The sequence below is a fragment of the Drosophila hydei genome, unplaced genomic scaffold (assembly GCF_003285905.1).
Source record: "Drosophila hydei strain 15085-1641.00,03,60 unplaced genomic scaffold, DhydRS2 tig00000211-arrow-pilon, whole genome shotgun sequence".
NCBI lineage: Eukaryota > Metazoa > Arthropoda > Insecta > Diptera > Drosophilidae > Drosophila > Drosophila hydei.
The window spans coordinates 2,064,750-2,085,452 of NW_022045685.1; the positions used below are offsets into that span (position 1 = coordinate 2,064,750).

General features: G+C 43.2%; 2 protein-coding genes across 10 annotated transcripts in view; one reads left to right on the plus strand and one right to left on the minus strand.

Moving 5' to 3' along the window:
* LOC111601957 (uncharacterized protein CG43867) overlaps positions 1 to 20,703 on the minus strand; it is a 125,912-nt gene that overhangs the window by 47,034 nt on the left and 58,175 nt on the right. The window lies entirely within an intron of this gene.
* On the plus strand, positions 12,099 to 13,105 carry LOC111601959. The gene is made up of 2 exons (XM_023318833.2): positions 12,099 to 12,215; positions 12,359 to 13,105. Exon 2 carries the CDS (start codon positions 12,359 to 12,361, stop codon positions 12,659 to 12,661), a length of 303 nt encoding a protein of 100 aa, XP_023174601.2. The 5' UTR covers positions 12,099 to 12,215; the 3' UTR covers positions 12,662 to 13,105.

The following is a 20,703-nucleotide window of genomic DNA, read 5'->3' on the forward strand; positions in this document are numbered from 1 at the left end:
CGTGCGCCGTGCGCTCGCTTCTCAAAAGAACTATCGTTTACTGCCACAGCACATGTCTGCACGTTTTTTTCGTTTTGTTTTTTTTATTTTTCAGTCAGTTTTTGTTGCCTCCGTTGCAGCTTGCGAAAATTTACACGCGGAGGGTATAGAGTCGAGCGAGGGGAATGTGACGCTCGGAGCTTCAGTTGCCCATCTTTGGCATTGGCATCCATTTGTTTCCGGAATTGCGGCGTGTTACGTTTCATTTTCAATTTTCATGCCATTTGCTTTGGCTTTTGTTTGCTGCGCTTTGCGCGGCTGCTGCCGCATTTCTAACTAGCCCAGGAGCGGTTCAGGTTCAGGCGCACGGCTTTCGCCCGAGCCGCCATTATATTAAGCTATTCGGCTAAGAAAATATAATCATAATAAAGCTGAAATTAAATAAAATGAAATGCCATGAAAACAGAAAAGCAAAAATAAAAAAAAAGGAAACGAAGGCATTTGCACTTGTTCAAAATGTAAGCACAGCAAAAGAACAAGAACAACAACAAGAAGAAGAAGGAGAAGTTCAAGAAGCAGAAAAATAAAAAGAACAGTAACAGTTTACAGCGCTGGAGTCCATTAGCTACGCACCGAGCAGGTGGCGGGGTGAAAGCTATATTGCCATTAAATATTTACTTCGCGCCCCCATTTCTTTTACTTAGGCTGCCCGAAACTTGTGGGCTGGACGGGGGTTGAAGGGGCTGCGGGGGCTGCGGGGCTGCGGGGCTGCGAGGGCCGCTTGCCGGTTGTCGGCTGCTGCTGTAAGCGGCCTTTGGGCGCAAGCCAGATAAACATAACCGTTTCGTTTTATGTGCAACAATCATTGCTTTTGATTGCCACACTGATGGCCAGAGTTGGCAACTGCGAACTGCGAACGGCAAACGGCGAACTGCTGGCAGCTCAAAACTGCCTCAGCCTCGGAGCCTCAAGCTTCTGGCTGAGGTGTTGTCCTTGGCCAAAGGTGTAAAATGCCGCATTGCTTAAATTTTTTATGTCTTCAGCTGCCATCAGCTGCTCCCTGCAGTCGGTGGGCGTAAGCGTTGACGTGTGGCCTATACTGTTTTGCCGGTTATTGTGTCGTTCTCATGATTGAAACTCATTTTTGGCCAGCTGCCAACTGCCAGCTGCCAGCTGCCAGCCACATGGCTGCCCAGCTGTCCAATTGATTGTGGCAGCGACTCATTGAGGCAATTGTTGCTGCCAGACAGCTTTGCTTGTGATAGGCCTATTAGTTAGCATCATCTCGCAAGTGGGCAGCACTTCTGCCTCCAGCCTCCTGTGCGTCCAGTCAGCATATCAATTATGGCAATAACGATGTGTGTGTGTGTGCTTGTTGGATTTGTCATAAGCTGTCACGTTACGTTACATGTTACGTGCAATACGTGTTCGTTTGCTACTCACTGTGGCATGTCGTCTTATGTTGTAAGGCGAAAGCAAACAATGTTGAGTGTTGCAATCTGTCAGCATTTACAGCAAAAACTTGGACAAGCTAAACGTTAGGTCTTACGTAACGTAATGCATTACGTTTTGTTTTATGACCAGCTTATTAAAAATGTTTGCAATTTCTTAAGCAATTCAATTTCTGTGCATAAAAAAAACACATTTATTTTCAAACTAGTTTCGTAAGCGATGACGTAACGTAAGTAACTACGTAATATGCAGTATAACTGTTAACTAGTACACAGCTGTTTGCTTAAGCTTTATTACTTTGACGTGCGCTCAATAGTCTAAGCAGGGGACCTTAGCAGCTAATTGGTTATGCCAAGAGCCAAATTGATGAGCATCAAAATAATGGCGATCAAGTGACAAAGCTTCGACGTGCGCCACCTTCGTGTGCTCTAACCCTAGCACTGCTGGTTGAGTTGTAGCAGCTTTAATGAAATTTCCTGCATATTAAGCGAAAACTTCCGTTCGAGCCAGGCGCTGGGGAATAGGAGCAGCGACAGCGACACGGACACTGCTCGTGGCACACACTAAAGCAAAGCCGAGTCGTCCAGCGAGAAGAAGATGTCGCAGTCCAAGTCCAAGCCCAAGTCGCCAACTGCCAGGAGCAGCAGCACAAGTAATCGCTGGCCGTGTCGTGAGTTTGCTGCGTTGGCTTCCTTTTTAATTTCCGTTTTTATGTATTTGCCCACGGGCTGCGGAGCGGGCGTGTGGGTGCGTGGGTGCGTGGGCGGGAGGCTGGGTCCGATGGCTGTTAGCAGCGTTTTTGTCTTTGTATGCGCTGTGCGTATTTGCAACACCTTTTGCCACAGCGACATTGGCCCAGCCCAGAGCTGATGTTGCAAATTAGAAGCCGCCAGCAGCTCGGCGTCGATGATAAGCATAAAATTATCGACACAAAGGGCAAAATTTGCGTAATAAAATTTTTAATTAAGTGTCCTTCTATACCCTAGCTCAAAGCCACGAAAAGTTGTAAAGTTCTGAGCATTGGCTATGAAGCTATCGAGATATAACAATCGTCTTAGTGTGCCTATAGTTTCTTTAATAAATGTGTAAGCTCTCCAGGTAGCTGGGGACAACAAAGGCAAACATTTACCTTCATGCTTGCAGGGTATGCTCTAGTCACGCTCAACCCATTGACATGCCACGACCGCGTGTCATTGTCAGCGACGTCGATGCCTTGGACAGCGCCCGTGGCTTTTGCAGACCAGCGACGACAGCGTTTCATCACGCCGAAAGTGACAGAGCGCGAGGGTCTACAGGATTAAAGGAGGAGTGAGCCAGGAGTAGGCGGCGAGGCTATCATTGCGCGTAAATTTATGCAAATCGGTTTGTGCCCCGAATGGCGTCTGTGCCTGCTCGCTTTGCTCGCACCGAATTAAAAGTAAAGTCCTCCAAATGCAAACACATAAAAGCGTAATCGAAACGACAGAGCAGCGCAGCGATTAACGCTTTTAATGAGTACTAACTCGCCTATGCAATTATGAGATATCAGACAAAGAGCGAGGGCGAGGGCGACAGAGGGTAGGAGACTGCTAGGAGCTAAGGCGGCGCGTGCAGAAGGATAAGCTAACGAACGTGATGGAGTTAGCTGCGTGATTCCCAGCGCGGACTGGGAAATGAAATGCTATCAAAGCTATACGTGGACAAAAAAGAGTGAGTGAGCAAGACAGAGAGACAGAGAGAGAGAGAGAGAGAAACAGCGACAATGAATGCGTTTCGTTTATACAAATTTGATGTTGAGCTTTAGCTATTGAAGGAATGGATTTATTAAAAACTAAATTCAAATAAAAATTATCTGTTCTTGTAGGATCTTTTTCCAGCATAGATATTGTAAGTAGAGCTGTCAAACAGCTGAACTGCTTGGCAGAGCTGTCAGCTCTGAATAGTCAAAGTTATTACATGATGTTTATCCAACTGTTAGCCTCGTGGCTGCTGGTACTTGAAGAGCTAATCAGTGGATAATACGTATGCTATGTTTTCGTTTACTCTTTTCAGCTGCATGAGGCTAATGCACTGCAATCAATTTAAGTGCCTGGGCAGCATGTACTGGCCCAGGTCTTGGCTCAAGTCGCTGCCAGACAACTGTCAGGCAGTCGGAGCTGCAAATCTTTGGACCTGAACATTTGTCACACCTTCCCGCTGAGCCGGCACAAAGGTAGAGAGAGAGACAGAGAAAGGGAGAGTCAAGTGGGGGTCGCGTGAGACAGTTGAAGTTGCAGTTAATTTATACACAGACAGCTGGACTCGAGCTTTGTGAAAAGGATGTCTGTCGGACACGTTGGCTGGGGACAAAGCCAAAGTAGCAGCTGGAAAATTTATGCGCGGCCGTTTCAAGTCAATAAGCGCATTTGTCTTGCCAACGGAATTTGCTACGAAATTTATTTAATTCACTTACACACACGTTTACAGTCCAGGACTAGGTAAGGACTGCTGTTTAATGTCCGGCCAGCAAGGACAGCGCACGTGTACAGAAAAAGCCAACGATGAGCAAGAGCTACAATGACTGTCATCGTATATGGAGATATATGTATGGGAGCATCATTGATATATAATGCATTATGAAAAGTGTAAATATTGAAAAGATTTGAGCCTAATTACCAAGTGTGCTAAGGGCCATTTTCTTAGCTTTGATCATAGGCGTGTTAGACTTCTCTTTTGAAATATTAAATACAAGTTATTTCACGTTACGCGACAAGACTGAAACAAGCTCTACCTAAACAGGTGAAAGAGCAAGAAATCATAAAAGAAGCTGAGCTGAAACACTTCAAGACTTCTGCCCTTTCATATGGCTCTTAATTTCCATTTTCAATAAAGCAAATAGATGAGAGATAGAGAGAGAAAGAATATGTGGAATTGAGAGCATCGGCAGAGCAGAGCAGAGCAGAGCAGTCGGCTTAACTCGTTCCAGTTGGCAAACGTCTTGAGGCATTATTTAAAATTCAATCAAATGGCATTTGCCACACGGAGTGGCTGGCTGTGGGGTCGGCGCTACGATTCTGGTGGTGCAGGAATCAGTGTAGCCCAGGCAAAATTCATTTTAGCTGCTCTATTCGACAGACACGCGTTGCAGCCACCTACAGCAACGGGCAGCCAAAGCCAGTGGCATAAAAAGCAACGATTATTAAAGAGGACTTGGGCAGAGCGGGCGAAGGAGCTGCCAAACTGCTGTAAATCCCATGCTATGGCTCTTATGATGATTATGATGATGATTATTAGAAACTACGCTTACACTAGACTACAAAACATTACATTTATTGTTATGTTTATGCACTGGCCAACACAAACACGAAAAACAAACAACAACTGAGAGCGTAAATAGGAATTTATGAAGTTCGGCTAAGACTCGAAACCGAATACATTGGGATCTATAGAGGAGAGCCAGAATTGCTGGGAAACACTAATTGTTTTCAGTGCACGGGAAATCAGTTGGTTTTTGAGCAGTCATTGAAAAATAATACAAACACACATATATATTAACTGTGATTCGACAATGCAAATGGCCATTGCCAAGGGGGCCATGGGGCATGTGGCATGTGGCAGAAATAACAACCGCATAACAAATCCCACGTAACAAATACAAAAATCTGGCCACGAGGATGGCAACGCTGGCTAAAACTTTTCGTCGAGGCATGACCAATGATTTTGCTGCTGCCTTTGTTTTGTTTTATTTTATTTTCCCCCTCCTACTCAGTCAGCGTTAGTCGATGGTAGGGGGCGTGGCAGCAGCATCGCCCCGAACAACAGCAACAACAGCGCGCTCAACTGTTTTTGTTATCTTACGCTTCGATTATTTTGCGTTAGTCGTTGTAGAAAATTAGCTAAATTGCTTATGGCAACGCACGTAGCGGACGCCGCCCCATCCCATGAACAGCCCCCTGCAATCTAACGCCCGCCCCCACACAATGGCAGTCGCCTGCGTATTGTTTGCTGCTTTTTGGATACGGTAAACGCTTCTGAGGTTTCTGTTTCTGTTTTTGCTGCTGCTGTTTTGTAATTGTTAATCACAGAAACGTTGAGTGTGTGTGTGTGTGTGTGTATAGGTGTATAGCTGTGTGTGTGTTGAGCGAGAATCGCTCGCTTTGCAGCACTGGCTGCTAAGCTTTTTGGGGTTTTGTTGTCAGCACACAAAATTTACATAGCGCATTCGCTTTTTTGCCAGCACTCGACATTTTAGCGCTATTGTTTCGTCGTTTTTGTGGCCCATTGACTTGGCTGGCTGTGTGGGCGGGGCTAAACATTTGCAAATCTGTTGTCTCCCTACTCGCAGCCATTGTGCACGTGCAGGTAACGCATAATTAGGAAAATTTCTAGACAACGTTTCATTGTTGCCGGAATTAGAAAACAAACAAACAACGCTGAGAGATCAACGAACAGGAAATAATTTTGTTGTTAGTTTTTCTAGTTCCACTAACTTGGCTAATGATTGAAATGGTTCTTTGATCGGCGAAATCAGCTGTACAATGTTTGCTTAAAGCTCAGTTTCAGTTCAACTGATTATAGCCTATGCGATTATAATTGAAATTTCAAGAAAAAAAAAAATTTTGCCTTTGTAAAATTAATTGTAAAAAAATTGTATTTAATAAAGGATTTCTGCAAGCATTTTGCAGATTTGCTGTGAATAGACTAAAGCTTTAACAGCGTCTTGACTGACTTCAACTTAATATTTGGAAAGGTTTAAGCTGAATATATTTGATATGATTATATTATATTTACTATATATTATAATTCATAAACGCATAAGCCCAAAGGCAGCTGGCAGCTTTCAATATTTGCTGCTAACTCTTGCTACTTTTGTTTCTTTTTTTTTTTGTTTTGTTATGGCCCATATTGGCCCATATTGAAATGGCCCATATTTGTTTTAATTGCTTAATCCAAGAGTCTTACTTTGATTAAAAATCCGCTTTATGTGAGAGGGTCTGAACTCTTCATCAGTCAAAGAGAATAAACTTTTAGGCATATTTATATATTTAGTAACTTTAAAATTAAAGTGATATAAAAAACAGACTCAATTTTCAACTAACTCTAGTCTAAGCATAGTAAATATTATATATATGCATATATAATGAATTTACAACTAGCTCAAATTATATGTAAAACATAATATTTAGACTAATGCTAAATAGTTTTTTCTACCTGCTTAGTAGACACGATTATTTTTATGAACAATTAAATTTAATAACTTTTTCTTTCTCAAGCCCTAAACTGAACATAATCACAAATAACATTTAAATTAACAACAAAATTAGCAAATAGGGAATACCCTGCAAATTGCTTTCAAAACAAAGTGTTTAATATTAAATTGGTTTGCCCAATATTTAGAGCTCAGTCGCACTACTATTTTTATGTGTGGAGCTCGAGCAACTGCAGATCATTTAAAGCTACTCACAAATTTTCCAATTTCAGCTTCAGTACAGTGCCAGAAGCATTTGCAATTTGCCGAGCAGAAATCAACAACGACTCACCTGTAAGAAGAAAGGCAGAGAAAGCAAGATAAAGCATTAGTAAAAGCAGTCAAAATACAAGCACATAAATGGCCATATATATATGTGCGTATGTGTGATATCCGGTTAACAGGTCGTATGAGTGATTTTATTGGGAAAAGTAGCTGGGAAAACATTTGGTGTTGTGTGCGTGTGTGTGGCACACACATTTATTTGTGCACGCATAAAATACCATTTCCTAATTTACGAGACTCCAGTGTGGTGCGCCGGGTGGTGCAGGTGCCGCTCGTTATGCTCTGCGTCGCTTTTTATTGTCTAACAGTCTGGCTGGGACTGGGACTGCTTCGATTTCGTTGCGCCTAAAATTATGCCATAAAAGAGATTCCAAGAAAAGTTGCGCCTGCTGCGTTTTCTAATTAAATCAACATAAAAGCCAAAAACAACAATGGCAAGAGCAACCACAGCAGCAGCCGCCGCTTTCACATGTGTTTCGCTGAGCTCTTTTAATGTTCGGCACACGAATTGGTTTGTTAGCTTTTTCTTCTTCTTTTATTTCTGCTTCTGCTTCTGCAATTGCGTTGCTGCGCTTCTTTTCTCCTCGCTCTTGGCCCCACAAAAAAACTTAATGATGTGGAAATTGCGCAAACGCATTGCACATTTCCAGGCGCTGCTCGTTAATTTTATGTGCCCGTAAGCCCGGCTCGAGCAGCCGCGCGTTGATTTGATTAGTTTTTACATCAGAAAACATCAAAAATCTGATAACCTGCCCGCACGAGCTGGGCGCTTTCTTTTGATAAGCACATGACTTGTGCTTAATTCCAGCAGCAAATGTTGGCCCAGATCTTTGGTTAATTTGTGTAGCTTAAGCAAGGATTTCTTATATAAGTTTGAATAAGAAATGTAAGCATATTTACCTATCTTGACTTAACTGGCAGCCACTCTGTTAAACTCCCACTCGCTGCCTCTTCCCATTGCAACTCAGACCTCAACCTGGCCCGCCTACCACGGTCAATGACTGAGCTACAAGCCGCAGCCATTGGCTCATTTGTCAAAAAGTTCTTTTACCTTTCATCAAAGCAGCGTCAAAACGAATTTATCAATTAGCAAACTTGAAAATTTTCTAATTTAATGAAGCCGCAAATTTTTCATGCTTCAATATGCAGCAAATATTTGGGAGCGAGGTCGATGCGATGTTGACATCGAACAACTTGCCGCAAATTTCACGCAGCATATTTTTCGATTGCCCAACAAACAGGGTAATGCCCAGGCAGGATGAAGGCGGAGCGGGGCCAGCGTACGCACACTGCATACATAAATCAATTTCAATTAACGTTAATTAAATACGCATCAAGTGGGCATGACCACAGCAGCAGCAGACGCGCAGGCAAAGCAGCCACAGAAACCATTCGCAGCACAAAAAAAGAGGACACAGAAAACAGAAATGAAAGCGGATGGGTTCTCAATTCGGGGTTGAAGCTCGTTTCGGGCCAAACGGATTTTCTATGCCCGCAGAAGAAGCCGCACAACAAAAAAAAATACGTAAATACAAAAAGAAAAAATAGAAGTGAGTAAATGAGATTTGCAGCAGCTTCCATTTTAGCTGGGCGCTGCTCGAACTTATGCAACACAAATTGAAAATAGCTGCGTGGCAACCGGCAAACGTGCAACAACGGTCTATTCGGGGTGGCTGCTGTGCGTCGCTCTGCGGTTATGCGCTTGGTTTGACAGCCACGAGACCAAAGCCAAATAAACAAGCAACAACAACAAATTGGGCAGCAGCAACAACAGCAACCAAATCCTCAACATAGACTGCACAGTGGCAAATCGCCAGGCAACCCGAGTGTAACCGCAATGATGTGCCCCAGCAGCAGCAGCAGAAAAAGAAGCACACGCACAAAATACACCAAACATACATCTAACATTACATAACAGCAACAACAACAACAACAACAACAACAACAGGAACACTAAGCGAAACCACACGCACAACTGACAGCAGCAACCCCCAATTTAGCCCAAGGCCTGTAAATGACATTGATATTTTTCTAGTTTGCCCGGCCACAACCCAAAAAAAGGAGCAGAAAAAACGCATATAGCTAACAAATAAAAGCTTCGAACGGCTATAGTCGACTGCTTAATGCGCGCTCACAGCGCAGCAGCAACTACAGAGCTGCAGCTGATAGCTCCAACTTCTACTTGAACTTGCAAAATGTTAAATATGAATTCAGTTAGACAACTCAAACAATTTATATGCCCTCTTAGCTTGCTGACAGGGCATACAAGTTCACAGCATGAAGCTTAAATTTGCCAAACTCACACCAGCAAACCACAATTCTCTATCTCTTAACTGGCATTGCCAGCAGAGCAAGCCAAAAGCATATTTCCCTTTTTAATTGTTTTCATATCTTTAGCATTCCTGACGAAATATTTTGCTATGAAATTAATTGAGTTTCAAATGAAATAAATATGCTTTGTTTCAATTGATAATTGTTAAATTTTATGGATGCCTTGATGCTGGAATGAAAACAACAATTTATGAAATTTTAACAGAAACAAAAATAGTGCCTCACAGAGAACTAATTTTATATTAAAAAAAAAAACTAAATATTTCTACAAAATATGCCTGAGCAAGCTTAGAATAGGCAGTTGGTTCGAGTGTAGGCGTTTACTTTCAGCTGTAAGATGGGCGAAGGGTTTGAGTGGATCGAAGCAGGCTTCAATTTGATATAGCAAACAGCAGAGTAGAAACAGGTAAATGGTTCAAATCCGCACACAACAATCAAGGCACATAATTTCTCTTCAAACAAATGCACATATTCACTATTTGTATGAGTGGTATATTTTTCAATGACTACTGTATTTACAAGTGTTTGTTTGCTGTGTAGCACGCAGAAGAGCGAACTCAGTTCGAATACGCTCACATGAATATACATGAACATAAGTTTTAAAGTCTTAAAATAAACAAAATATATATTTGCTCTTCATTTCAAGCTATTTATATCAATTGTGTATTAGCCAATGACTACTGTAATTGCAATTTGCAGCAACAGAACTGAGTTCGAATCTGCCCTCATGAATATCCATAAACACAAGTCTTAAGACTGCAATCAAAGCACATATTTGCTCCTTATTTCAATGCATGATTTATATAAATTGCGCATATGCCAATGACTACTGTACGTGTGCCAGCAGGCTCCGCTGCTGTGTAGCAAACAGCTTGACGCAGTAGAGCAACTCGCCGTTGGGTAGCGCAGTTAGCGATTGTTGGCAACGTTTATCAACGTATTGTTTACGAGCAGCTGGCAGGATGCGTAGCTGGGGGATATTTGTGGGGCCCAGCTCCCCATTGCGTATGCTTTTATTCATTCATTTCGTTTTGAATTTCATCTCGAGTAATTTTGTGTTTGAGCCGCTGTTCTAATTATGTTCAACTTTGCATAATTACAAAACTCATTAGGGTCCAAGTTTGGGGGGTGGGGAGGGCGTGGCGCACAAAAGTAGACAACGAAAAGTGTAAATTGTATTTGACTGTGCCCGCCCCAGCTAATTGAAATTGAAACTGCAGAAAAAAGCAAAAATGAGAGGGAAACTGTGCTAAGTCGAAGGAAAATGTATTTAAAAAAAAACAAAAAAAAATTGCAAGAAGCAGCTGCTGCGACCTGTCATCAATCGATAAGCAAACAGCTGACAGACCTGTGCCGAAACTGAAACTGAAAAATCAATTTGCATTTCAATTAAGCAACAGCAACAGCAACAGCAACTGGCCGGGGGCCGCACTCTATATAACTGCGACACTTGGCCGCCGGCGCCCGTCCACCGGCCAGTTGTGGGCGGGCAGTCGAGCAATGCGCTTCTTGGCCGATTGCTTCTTGTTTGCCTACTGCTTCAAGCAGCATCAGGACGACGATGAGCAAACCTTTGCCGATCAGCTCGAACAGCAGTCGTCTAGCCACAGCAAAGTCGAGCAGCCGGAGCCGGAGCCGGGGTTGGAGCTGCAGTTGGAATTGGAGTTGGAGTCTGAGCTGGAGCTGACGCCGGCGGCATCGGTAAAGCCACAGGTGCTGCAGCCAAAGCAGAAGCACAATCTGAAGCTGGAGCTGGAGCTGGAGCTGGAACCGGCGCTACTGGCCCTGCGGCCCACACAGCTGGATCAACAGATGCCGGCAGCCGTTGCCTTACGTGGCTCACATTCACCAGCCCACCTCGAGGAGATTAGCATCTGTGCGGATGTGCATTCCAGTCACTTGTTGCCACAGCTGACGCCGCCGTCGCCGCCGCCGGCGTCTCCTGCGAAAGGCGCCAGCGGTGAGCGCTATTCGGGCGTGGCCATTAAGGACGAAATTGAAATCTTTACGGATGTGGACCTGGGCAATGGCGCACATTATTTTGCCTTTTAGCCCAGCTGCAAGCTGAAAGCTGACTCTAGTCAGGTGTTTGGCCAAATCAATCAAGAGCAAAGGCAACAACAAAATGGCCGTAAATCAATACTCCTGGTTCAAAGTTGACTTTGAACTGGACTTGAATTACACAAAGCGGCCAAATTTGGTGCCCATACCCAATACGACCCAATGCCACATGCCCCGCTAACCTTTTGGCCATTTAGCAGCAGTTTGTGCGTGAAACTTTAGACATCAGTCGGCTGTGAGCGCATTTGCATCTGCAAATTGGTAATACAATATGTCAATTCCCCCTACTCCAGAATGCCTCTCATATAAGCCACATTATGCATACATCATGATGAATGATAATCAGCCGCAGCCGCAGCAGCAGCAACCGCATTACTCGCTTCTGATTGAATGGCCGTAGTATTAAGCTTAATTATAATAATTATAATTTATACTGGCATATAGCAATATATACACATATTTCAAGTGATTTTATAATAATCCGCTCAATTATTTCATAAAATATTTTGCATTTTGCATAAACGAGTTTGTCGCAGCTGCTGATTATGAATAATCGAAACTGTATTTAGTTACAATTTGCGTCGTTCTCACACACTTTGTCTGGCTGAACAGTTGTCGAGCGCGTAATTCTAGCAAAAGCAAATAAATTGTAAAGAATTTGTTTCTTTTTTTGGTTTATAGGAAATTTGAGAGTTTTGCCTTTAAATCGAGCTTATTTAGTCGCCTCTGTCTGTCTCTATATAAAGCGTTGCCATTGCAACAGCCGCAGCTCACACTGGCCACAGTCTGCCGCACACACAGCGCAGCTCTCCGAGCCGCACTCTTCAGAAGCTGAATCGATCTCATATTGGATTTGGTCTAGTCCTTATGACTTAACTGCTGCTGGTCATATTTTGTTTATGTGAGTTTCAAATCTTCATATTCTAATCCCTTGTCTTCACTCCCTTCCTCTCACTCCAAGCTCAGCTGAGCTTTTGCTAGTCCCTTTAAAATCTGCTGCCACTTGTTGCCTCTCCCTGAATCTTGACTCTTTCTCTCACTTAGATGTGTCGCTGCTGCTGCTACTGCTGCTCGGCCAGCACCTTGCCAACGAGCAGCCAACATCAGTGCCAGGAGCTGCAGCTGAAGGAGCTCACAATCACCGCACAGCCGCACAACAGCAGCTCCCACAATCTCAGCTCCAACGCCAGCCTGGCCGAGCGGCCCAACATAATCGGCAGCTGGAGCTGCGACGAGGAGCTCGAGCACTACAATGTGGATGATTTTGAGACACGCACGCCGACCATGTGGCGTGCCTGGTGGCTACACGGCGCCAGCGAGCAGTTGTCACCTGTTATACTCAGTTAAGCTGTGGAACAACTGATAAAAAAAAGAAAGTCAAACAAAGCTTCAGCACAATACTTTTTATGCAACAAGCATTATATTTCATTTAACACAAAAGACTGAAGAAAGTGCTCAACTCAACGTTACCCTGTAATTCGTACATGCGTACATAAAGCATAATGTCCTTGAAAGCTTACTAGAAGCCAGTTAGTATTACGTAGTAAGTGCTATTACAGTTACTGCACTCTACCAAATAAACTGTTATTTAAATATACAGGGTATCACAGGCTCAATGAGTTGAAAAATAAAACAACAAATGAGCAAAACAAACAAAAGCCACAACAAACACATGCATCGCTAGCATCTCAGACTTTGTCAGCGCCCTAACGAGGAGCAGCACAAAGTTGCATGTTAGCCACAACACACACACACACACACACAGAGAGAGAGAGAGAGAGAGAGAGAGAGAGAGAGAGAGAGAGAGAGAGAGACATGAGCATGCATTTTTAAAATGAAATTACGCCACGTTTAGTTAACTGTCTGGCGCCGAAGGGTGTTGGCCAAGACTATCTAATAAAAATTTGATTAGCTGCTTGTTTAACTTTAATTAAGTTGATTTTATTGCGCACAAAAGACTTGAACGGAATGCGGTAGAAAAAGTGAAATGGAAGTGTGTACTAAGGACAACGGCTGGCAAAAGCTGAAGCTAAAGCTAATCAAATATTTAAACAATGCGCCTGCTTTGCTTTGCTTTGGTTTGGTTTGGCTTTCGGGACGCTGGCTCAGCATATTAACATTTTGTTGGCCAAACAGGCAAACTGTTTGCCCGGGGCCCAAAATACACACCAAACAAGCAGCATAATATTCATGATTATCATTAACACACACACGCACACACACACAGACACACATAATGTACAAAGTGTGTGTTGCATTGTGATTTGATGAGCTTTTCACTGGGGCGCACGGCAAGCATCCTGCAGGACTTTTGCTGCTGACATCGCCGCTAACATTTGACGCCTGTGCATATCACATATGCAAGCTGAAAGGCATCAGAGAGGGAGCGAACGAGATGAGAGAGTGTAAAGTCTGTCAGAGACAGAGACAGCACTAAGAGGAGAGAGAGAGAGAGAGCAGCAGGCAAACAAGCTAAAATTAGTTTAACTCTTGAATCGCTTTAATTTATGCCTGCTTGCTTCGAAACTGTTAACGATTTTTATATATGCTTATGGGTATATATATTCATATCTCTCATATCTCTAATCATGCATATCCGTTTTATAAGCCTTGTTTCTTCTATATTTGGGCTTCTTTTGTATATCCTTTTTTTATTTTTCCAATCTATGCAGCAAACTAAATATAGGCTGCTCGCTGCTTTCCTTATAGATAAATACTAGTCATATGCTTTTTTCAATTCCCTTTTGTTTGGCATTCGCTAACTTTGCACTGGCTTCCAAGAGATTTCTAATTGTATTTCAAAAATTTGCATGCATCAAAGATTGCCAAATTATGCTGAGCAATAAATATTTGCCAGAAAATAATTCAATACACAACCTCACTCACACACACACACAGGCACAGGGTGGCACGAGCAGCCACTTCTACATATATCGCTCCCAATGGGAGTTGGCAACATCTTGAGAGTGCTGTGGCATGCCATAAAAGGACTTTGATGCTACGATGCCTGCCACTTAGCCAAACGCTGCGCATATTATCGATGGCCATAATACGAGGGCCCGAAACCAGAAGCTTTTGTTGTTGTTGTTAATGTTATTGTTGCTGCTGCTTGTAGTTGTTGCCGCTGCGTTAGCCATTAAAAACTTTCCGGCAACGCCATTAAAATAAAAATCGAGAGCGTGTTAAATGATTTACAAAAGCAAAGGCAGCAGCAGCAGCAGCGGCACGAGCAGGCGAAGATGAAGCCAAAAACAATTTCGTTGCTTGCGGGTTTATCGCATTGGCATAATGTGTTTCAGGTTATCCCATTTGCTAGACCTTCCTGCTCCTCCAGCTTCCTACCCTTTCGCCACTCGCTGTATTTATTTTATGCGGCTTTAGCGACAAGTTAAAGCTTTTGCCACGCCTACCCCTCCCCCCAACCCCGCACACACACGCAGAGCCCTTTTGTGGCAGCCTTGCGCCTGCCAAAGACATTTTCGTATTTTATGGCTCTTATGACTTTTCAATAAGTTTTTCCACGTCGCCTCGCGTTGAGCTTCCAGCTACGGGTCTTGCCTGGCAATACACATTTATACTTATAGCCGAAGTCTGCACTCGGATTTGCTATCTACTTTCGACTTCATACGATAACTACTTGATGCATATACCGAACAGCTGCTTAGACTATGCTCAAGACATTCGGAATCAGGGGATTTTACAATTGCTAAACTAATTAAAGAGTCTATTGTTAAGAGTTCGATAAGACAGGAGACGTATCTTAAAATACTCTTGAATTACTCCAGGTTTCCTAGAGCTTCTTTAATACATTATCATTAGCCAAGAGCATTTCAATATCAATTTAAGTTTAGTTTCGCATAGGTAGTAACTTAATTTGCAGTCGGCAATCGATTGCTTTGACCTTCCATTAACTGATTGATTGTCAACTACAAAGACAGGCAATATCCCTGGGCACTAAATTGATATGAGATAGTTGTTGTAGCTGCGTTTGCTATTCAATTACGCACTCACTTCAAGGGGATGTTAGTCCGAGATGGACTGGGGGAGAGGGAGAGAAGTCAAGTGGGAGTGTGGTGCTGTCGTTGTCGTTGTGGTTGTGGTGGGGTTGGCGCTGGTCAACTTAATGCAACTAATCGCCTACCATTAACCGCCAATGACACTTTTATGCCTCTTTAATAAACTTAAGAAACACAAGTGACACTGACTGGCTGTTTGTGTGTGATGCTGGGGTGGCTGGAGGATGCGTGTGACAGGCGCTTGTCCAAGCATCAAAAAACTTTCGGCACGTTGCGGCAATGTCTTAAGCGAGTTTGCCCGCCAACCCCTCGCGCAGCGTCTCCCAGGAGTTTGTACAACTTGTTCCATGTTGTTTCAGCTGTTGGCAAAGCACAAACACACACTCACACACACAGGCACACTCGAACCACTTATATCAATAATAATTCCCATTTGTAATAAAGCCAACTTAAGGGCGGCGTTTTGAGGCATTGCGGATTAGCCCATGGGGCAAGAGTTGCATGCATTAAGTGATATGCATAAATAAACAACAATTCGAATAAAAGGGACACTGTGAGGCAAATGGCTGTGGCGCAGCTATTGTAACTGTGCGCGCCATATCAAAAGTAAATTGATACAAATTGTATAATAATCACGTCATTGCATTTTATTTTTGTGTCATGGCAACGGCAAAGGCAACGGCAACGGCAATGGCAGCAGCAATAATGGCAAACAACAATGGCACGTGTGGCTTAATGGCAACAACAACAACAAGCATTGCAACAACAACAAGAATTGCGCTGTGGACAAGTTAGCAAAGTGCTGTGCATTAGCCTGGCGGCAGTTTCATTTGTTATTAATAGCACATGGTCACACTGAGCAAATGGCGAACTTAAATGACTTTCAGCCAACAGAGGGAGCGAGCGAGAGAGAGATAGAGAGAGAGAGAGAAAGGGGGGATGGATGGGTAAGAAAGAGTAAGAGGCAATGCGAAAGCGAAATGTTTTAAGACAAAAGTAAGAAAACTTTTAAAAAGTCAAATAGACAGTAATGGCAGACGGCCACACTGAGCAGTCAGCAGCAAGAGAAGAGCAAGAGAGAAAGAGAGAGAGAGAATGAAGAAGTAAGAGATTGAAAGCAAGGTAGGAAAAATATGGATACGGGAAATAAACTTGTATAGGCTGAATAGACAAATATTAGCTTGAGAATAATAGCATATGGTCACACTGAAAAAATAGAGAGAGGTTAGTAGAGAGAGGTTGGGAGAGAGTGGCAGAGACTGAGATGGAGGGAGAGGGAGAGAGAGACAGGGAGAGATTGATATGGAGAGAGAGAGAGTTAACGAGTGAGATTTAGTCCAAGAGAGAGAGAAAAAAAGAAAAAGAAGTCGTTGGTGAGATGGAGAGAGGTAGAAGGAGCCAATTAAAAAGATTATTTGCAAACAATTATTGATTATCGATTGGGAGCTATTACCTTAAGAGTGTTTGGCAAGAAGCTTGAACAAAGATGATGATTCCAAGGCAATTTCCTTACAATGCATGCAAGGATATTTTCCATAGCTATCAATTTGAGAGTTGTGATGGATGGTTTTTTGTTGCACAAATTTAATCAATATTTTTTATCGGGGAGAATTGAAATATGTGGAGCACGCATTTGAAGTTTGTATAGCTAACGTGATGCTCATTGTTTCCATTAATTTGAAGCATAGCGACACGCTTGTGCTCGCCCCCAGCTCCGTCTCGGCCTACACCCACCTTGAACCGCCCATTCGATGTTATTTATCATGTGGCAATGTTGTAATGCATTTTGTAATCGATACAAAGCAATCACAACGAATTGAAGCCCAGCCCCGTGCGCCAGGCACGTGACCAATCAGCCCTGGGCATGGGCAACGCTGCCGACACCGGCTAAGTCGTAAGTGTACGACAGCCCCGCCTCACAGTTAGCTTAATATGTGTTGTATGTTGGCAACGCAGCTGCAAATTAATGGAGGGTGCCAACCACGTGCCGCAGCCCCAACAGAAGAGCGCGAACTTTGACCGACGCATAAATGCAATCACAAAATAATTCAAAGTTAATTTTTATTCGCCATACAAAAAGCGCAAATCTCAACTATAAATGGATTAGATGCGAGAAGAAGCTAGAAGATCGAGCATTGCTAACAATCAATATGTTTCTATAGGCATATTTACATATGCGTATGTTAAATTTAGTTCTTAAGATGTCTGCTAGGCATACCAAATCGAAAATATAAAAATATTAAATAATATATTACAATTTCCAGAAACTGATTTTTTATATATTTAAAATATAAATATATATTATAAAATATTAAATAATATATATATATATAATATATTTGGTATTAAAAAATATATTGAAGCTTGGCTTGGGTGCAACGCAGCGCTACATCGCGAGCCAGAGATCGCTACAGCACGCATTTAAACTCGCAACGAACAACAACAGACAAAGGCAACAGCCTATGGATCGCTGAATATTATATAAAAAAATTGAATAGAATAAGAAATAAATAAGTGCAGACTCAAGAGGTCGATGCTGGCTTGAAGTTCAGCTCATTAGTTAAGGCTTATGCTCTTGAGTCAAGCACAATAAGCTGCAACAAATTGAGCTGTAAAAAGTCAAGAAATACCTAAATAGGAAAATATTAAAGCAGTCGAAGGGAAGCTGCTGCTGCCGCTGCTGCCCCTGCTGCTGTCAATTTGACAAACCGTTTGAATGGCCCAATAAAATGCGTATTCAAATGCCAAAAAGTAGGCTACCATTTGTGCTATGCACAAATACATATACAAGTGGTGACACACACACACACCCACACACACACACACACACATATATATTTATATGAAAACACACATTTGCGCTGTATCTAAACGGCTGCAGGGGCAGCCGAAGGGCATAAAATGTCAGCCGCGCGTGCTGCTGACTGATAACAAGTGGCAGGCAGTGCGGCAAGTCGTTGCGGCAGCCCGCATTGATTTTTTTTTTGCTGAACGCAGCGTTTGCCACTAATCAGCGGCATAAATGCCACATATGTGGAGCGCCAGGCAACCATTTTTCGCTTGTTTATTTTATTTGTGTTTTTCTTCTCAATTTTTGGGGCATCAGCAGTTGCAAGCGTATTAATTTGTTAGCATTAGCGGCAGCTGAGATAGGGCGCCAGTGGAAGTTCAAATCGAATTGAAACTTTAATGACTTTATGCGCTAGTTGCAACTTGCAACTTGCAACTTGCAACTTGCAACTTGCCACTTGCCACTTGCAGCGCGCAACTTGACCAGAGTTTGTAACTAGTTGCCAGCATTTCCGTTGGCCCAGACAATTAAGTGCACAACTTTTTGCACAATTGTACTTTAAACTTTGGCTCATGCCACACCCAATGCCAGTGGCACTGATGATGCTGCCGCTGCTGCTGCTTGTGTTGCTGCAACACGTTGAACAGATTCAATTAATTAACTGTCAATATTCTAGCAAGCACGAACGCCAGCGCCACGCGCCCCCCCAGCTCCGACTCTTTGGCATTTTTCGCCTACATTTGCGGCGGCTCTTCGCCTCGCTTCCTGTCTCGCATTGCTCGGCTTTGCTTTGCTTTGCTAGCTAAATAATTAATGAAAAGACAAATTGCTGTTGGCACAGCAGTCGTCAGCCCCCACCGCTCTGCCATACCCTGTTCAATTGCAGCTCAATCTCCCGACTCCTGCAGTTTTCGAGTCGCAGCCCCCCGTTCCATTCACAATTTTATTTTCCATTGCATACTTTTATGCGCTGCTTTGATTTTTCTCTCCAGGATTTCGCATTATGCTATTTGCTTCTCTCTGTTTTTATTTTATACAGATTGCACTCCATTAATTGCACTACTAATTGGTTTAGCTGGGGCAGCATAGAGAGAGGGGAGGGTATAGAGAGAGACAGAGAGAAAGAGAGATTGGATTGGAAAAAGTTCTGCTTAGAAATTGTTGAACTGAAAACGCAGCTGTCGACTTCCCAAAAATAATTTAATCGATAATTTTATTGATAACTATCGATTGCTCACAGAAATTTAGTTATTTATAGATTAATACCCATTTAAGATTTATCGATTTACTATCCATATCTATCGATATCTCGATGTCTTAAGTTTGGCTACAATTTACTATGAATCGTCAACGTTTACAAAGTATTTTCAGTTTGTTGATAGATACAAATATAAAGTAACAAACTATAATATATATTTTGCAAACCTAACCCGTTTGGATAAAACATTAAAGTATTTCGCGCCCATGCAAATATCCATTTGACTGATCCGGAGCAGATCAATTCGTCGCATTAGCTCCATCTTAAATGCAAATCTCAGTAAATGCTCGCACCTACGCGTGCTCGGAGCGACTCAAGGGGTCGGCCTGCTGCTGGGCAGGCTGCGGCTCAGGCTCGGCGCTGATTTGACATGCAAATGTGGTAGAGTCTTGCCTGCGCCTGGCCGTTGCTTAATGCATAAATCATGGCTGGCCTGCTTAGGAATAAAACAAAAAAGAACGCAAATAAAGGAGAGCAAAATAATAATAAAAGGGTTGCAGCACACAAGTGGCAGCTTTCGCTTTCGGTTTGATGGGATTTCGGTAGCGATTGCTGCCTGCCAGCGACCACAACTGGTGTTGGTTGCTCCGCCTGCTTCTCCTGCTGCTGCTGCTGCTGCTGCTGCTGTTGCTGCTATTGTTGTTGTTGTTGGAATCGATAGTCGGCGTTTTTATGCCGCCAATGTCGGCCTTAGCACGTTCGGCGTGCGGCGCAAAGTATGCTAAGCTTATTTATTATTTACACGAGTGAAACGTGTATGAAACCAAAAGAGCTGCTAAAAACCTGAACTGCGACGCTGCCCCAAACGACAGCAGCAGCAGCAGCAGCAGCAGCAGCAATGGCAACGGCAACAGCAACTCGTGTGTGTTTGTGGTTGATTTGATTGCTTTATGCACCCAGTGAGTGGCCGCATGAATTTCAAATGAGCCGCTTTGCCGTGCCACATGCCACATGCCACATGCCACACAGTTTCAGCATGCTTGGCTACCTCTCGTAGGCAACAAAAAGTGCCAAATAATACCAAAAGGCATATGAAAAAAGGTTTAAAAATGTTAAGATACAGCCACAGCGCAGTCATTAGAGCTATGTCCGCTTTCTTTCACACACACCAACTCGCTCACGCTCTTGCTTTCTCTCCCTCTCCCCCTCTCTGTCTCTATCTGCCACATGTAACGTGTTGCACACGTTTCGCCTGCCAGTCAAGCAGCAGTGTGAATGGCAATGGAAATGGAAATAAACAAGAGAATGGCGCTAGCAATAAGAAGCAGACAGAGAAAGTGTGATACTCTGAGAGCGAGAAAGAGAAAGAGAGAGGGGTAGAGTG

Bases quoted from the DNA above. Each gene is read 5' to 3' on its own strand.
- LOC111601959 (XM_023318833.2), top strand. From the start codon at position 12,359: ATGTGTCGCTGCTGCTGCTACTGCTGCTCGGCCAGCACCTTGCCAACG.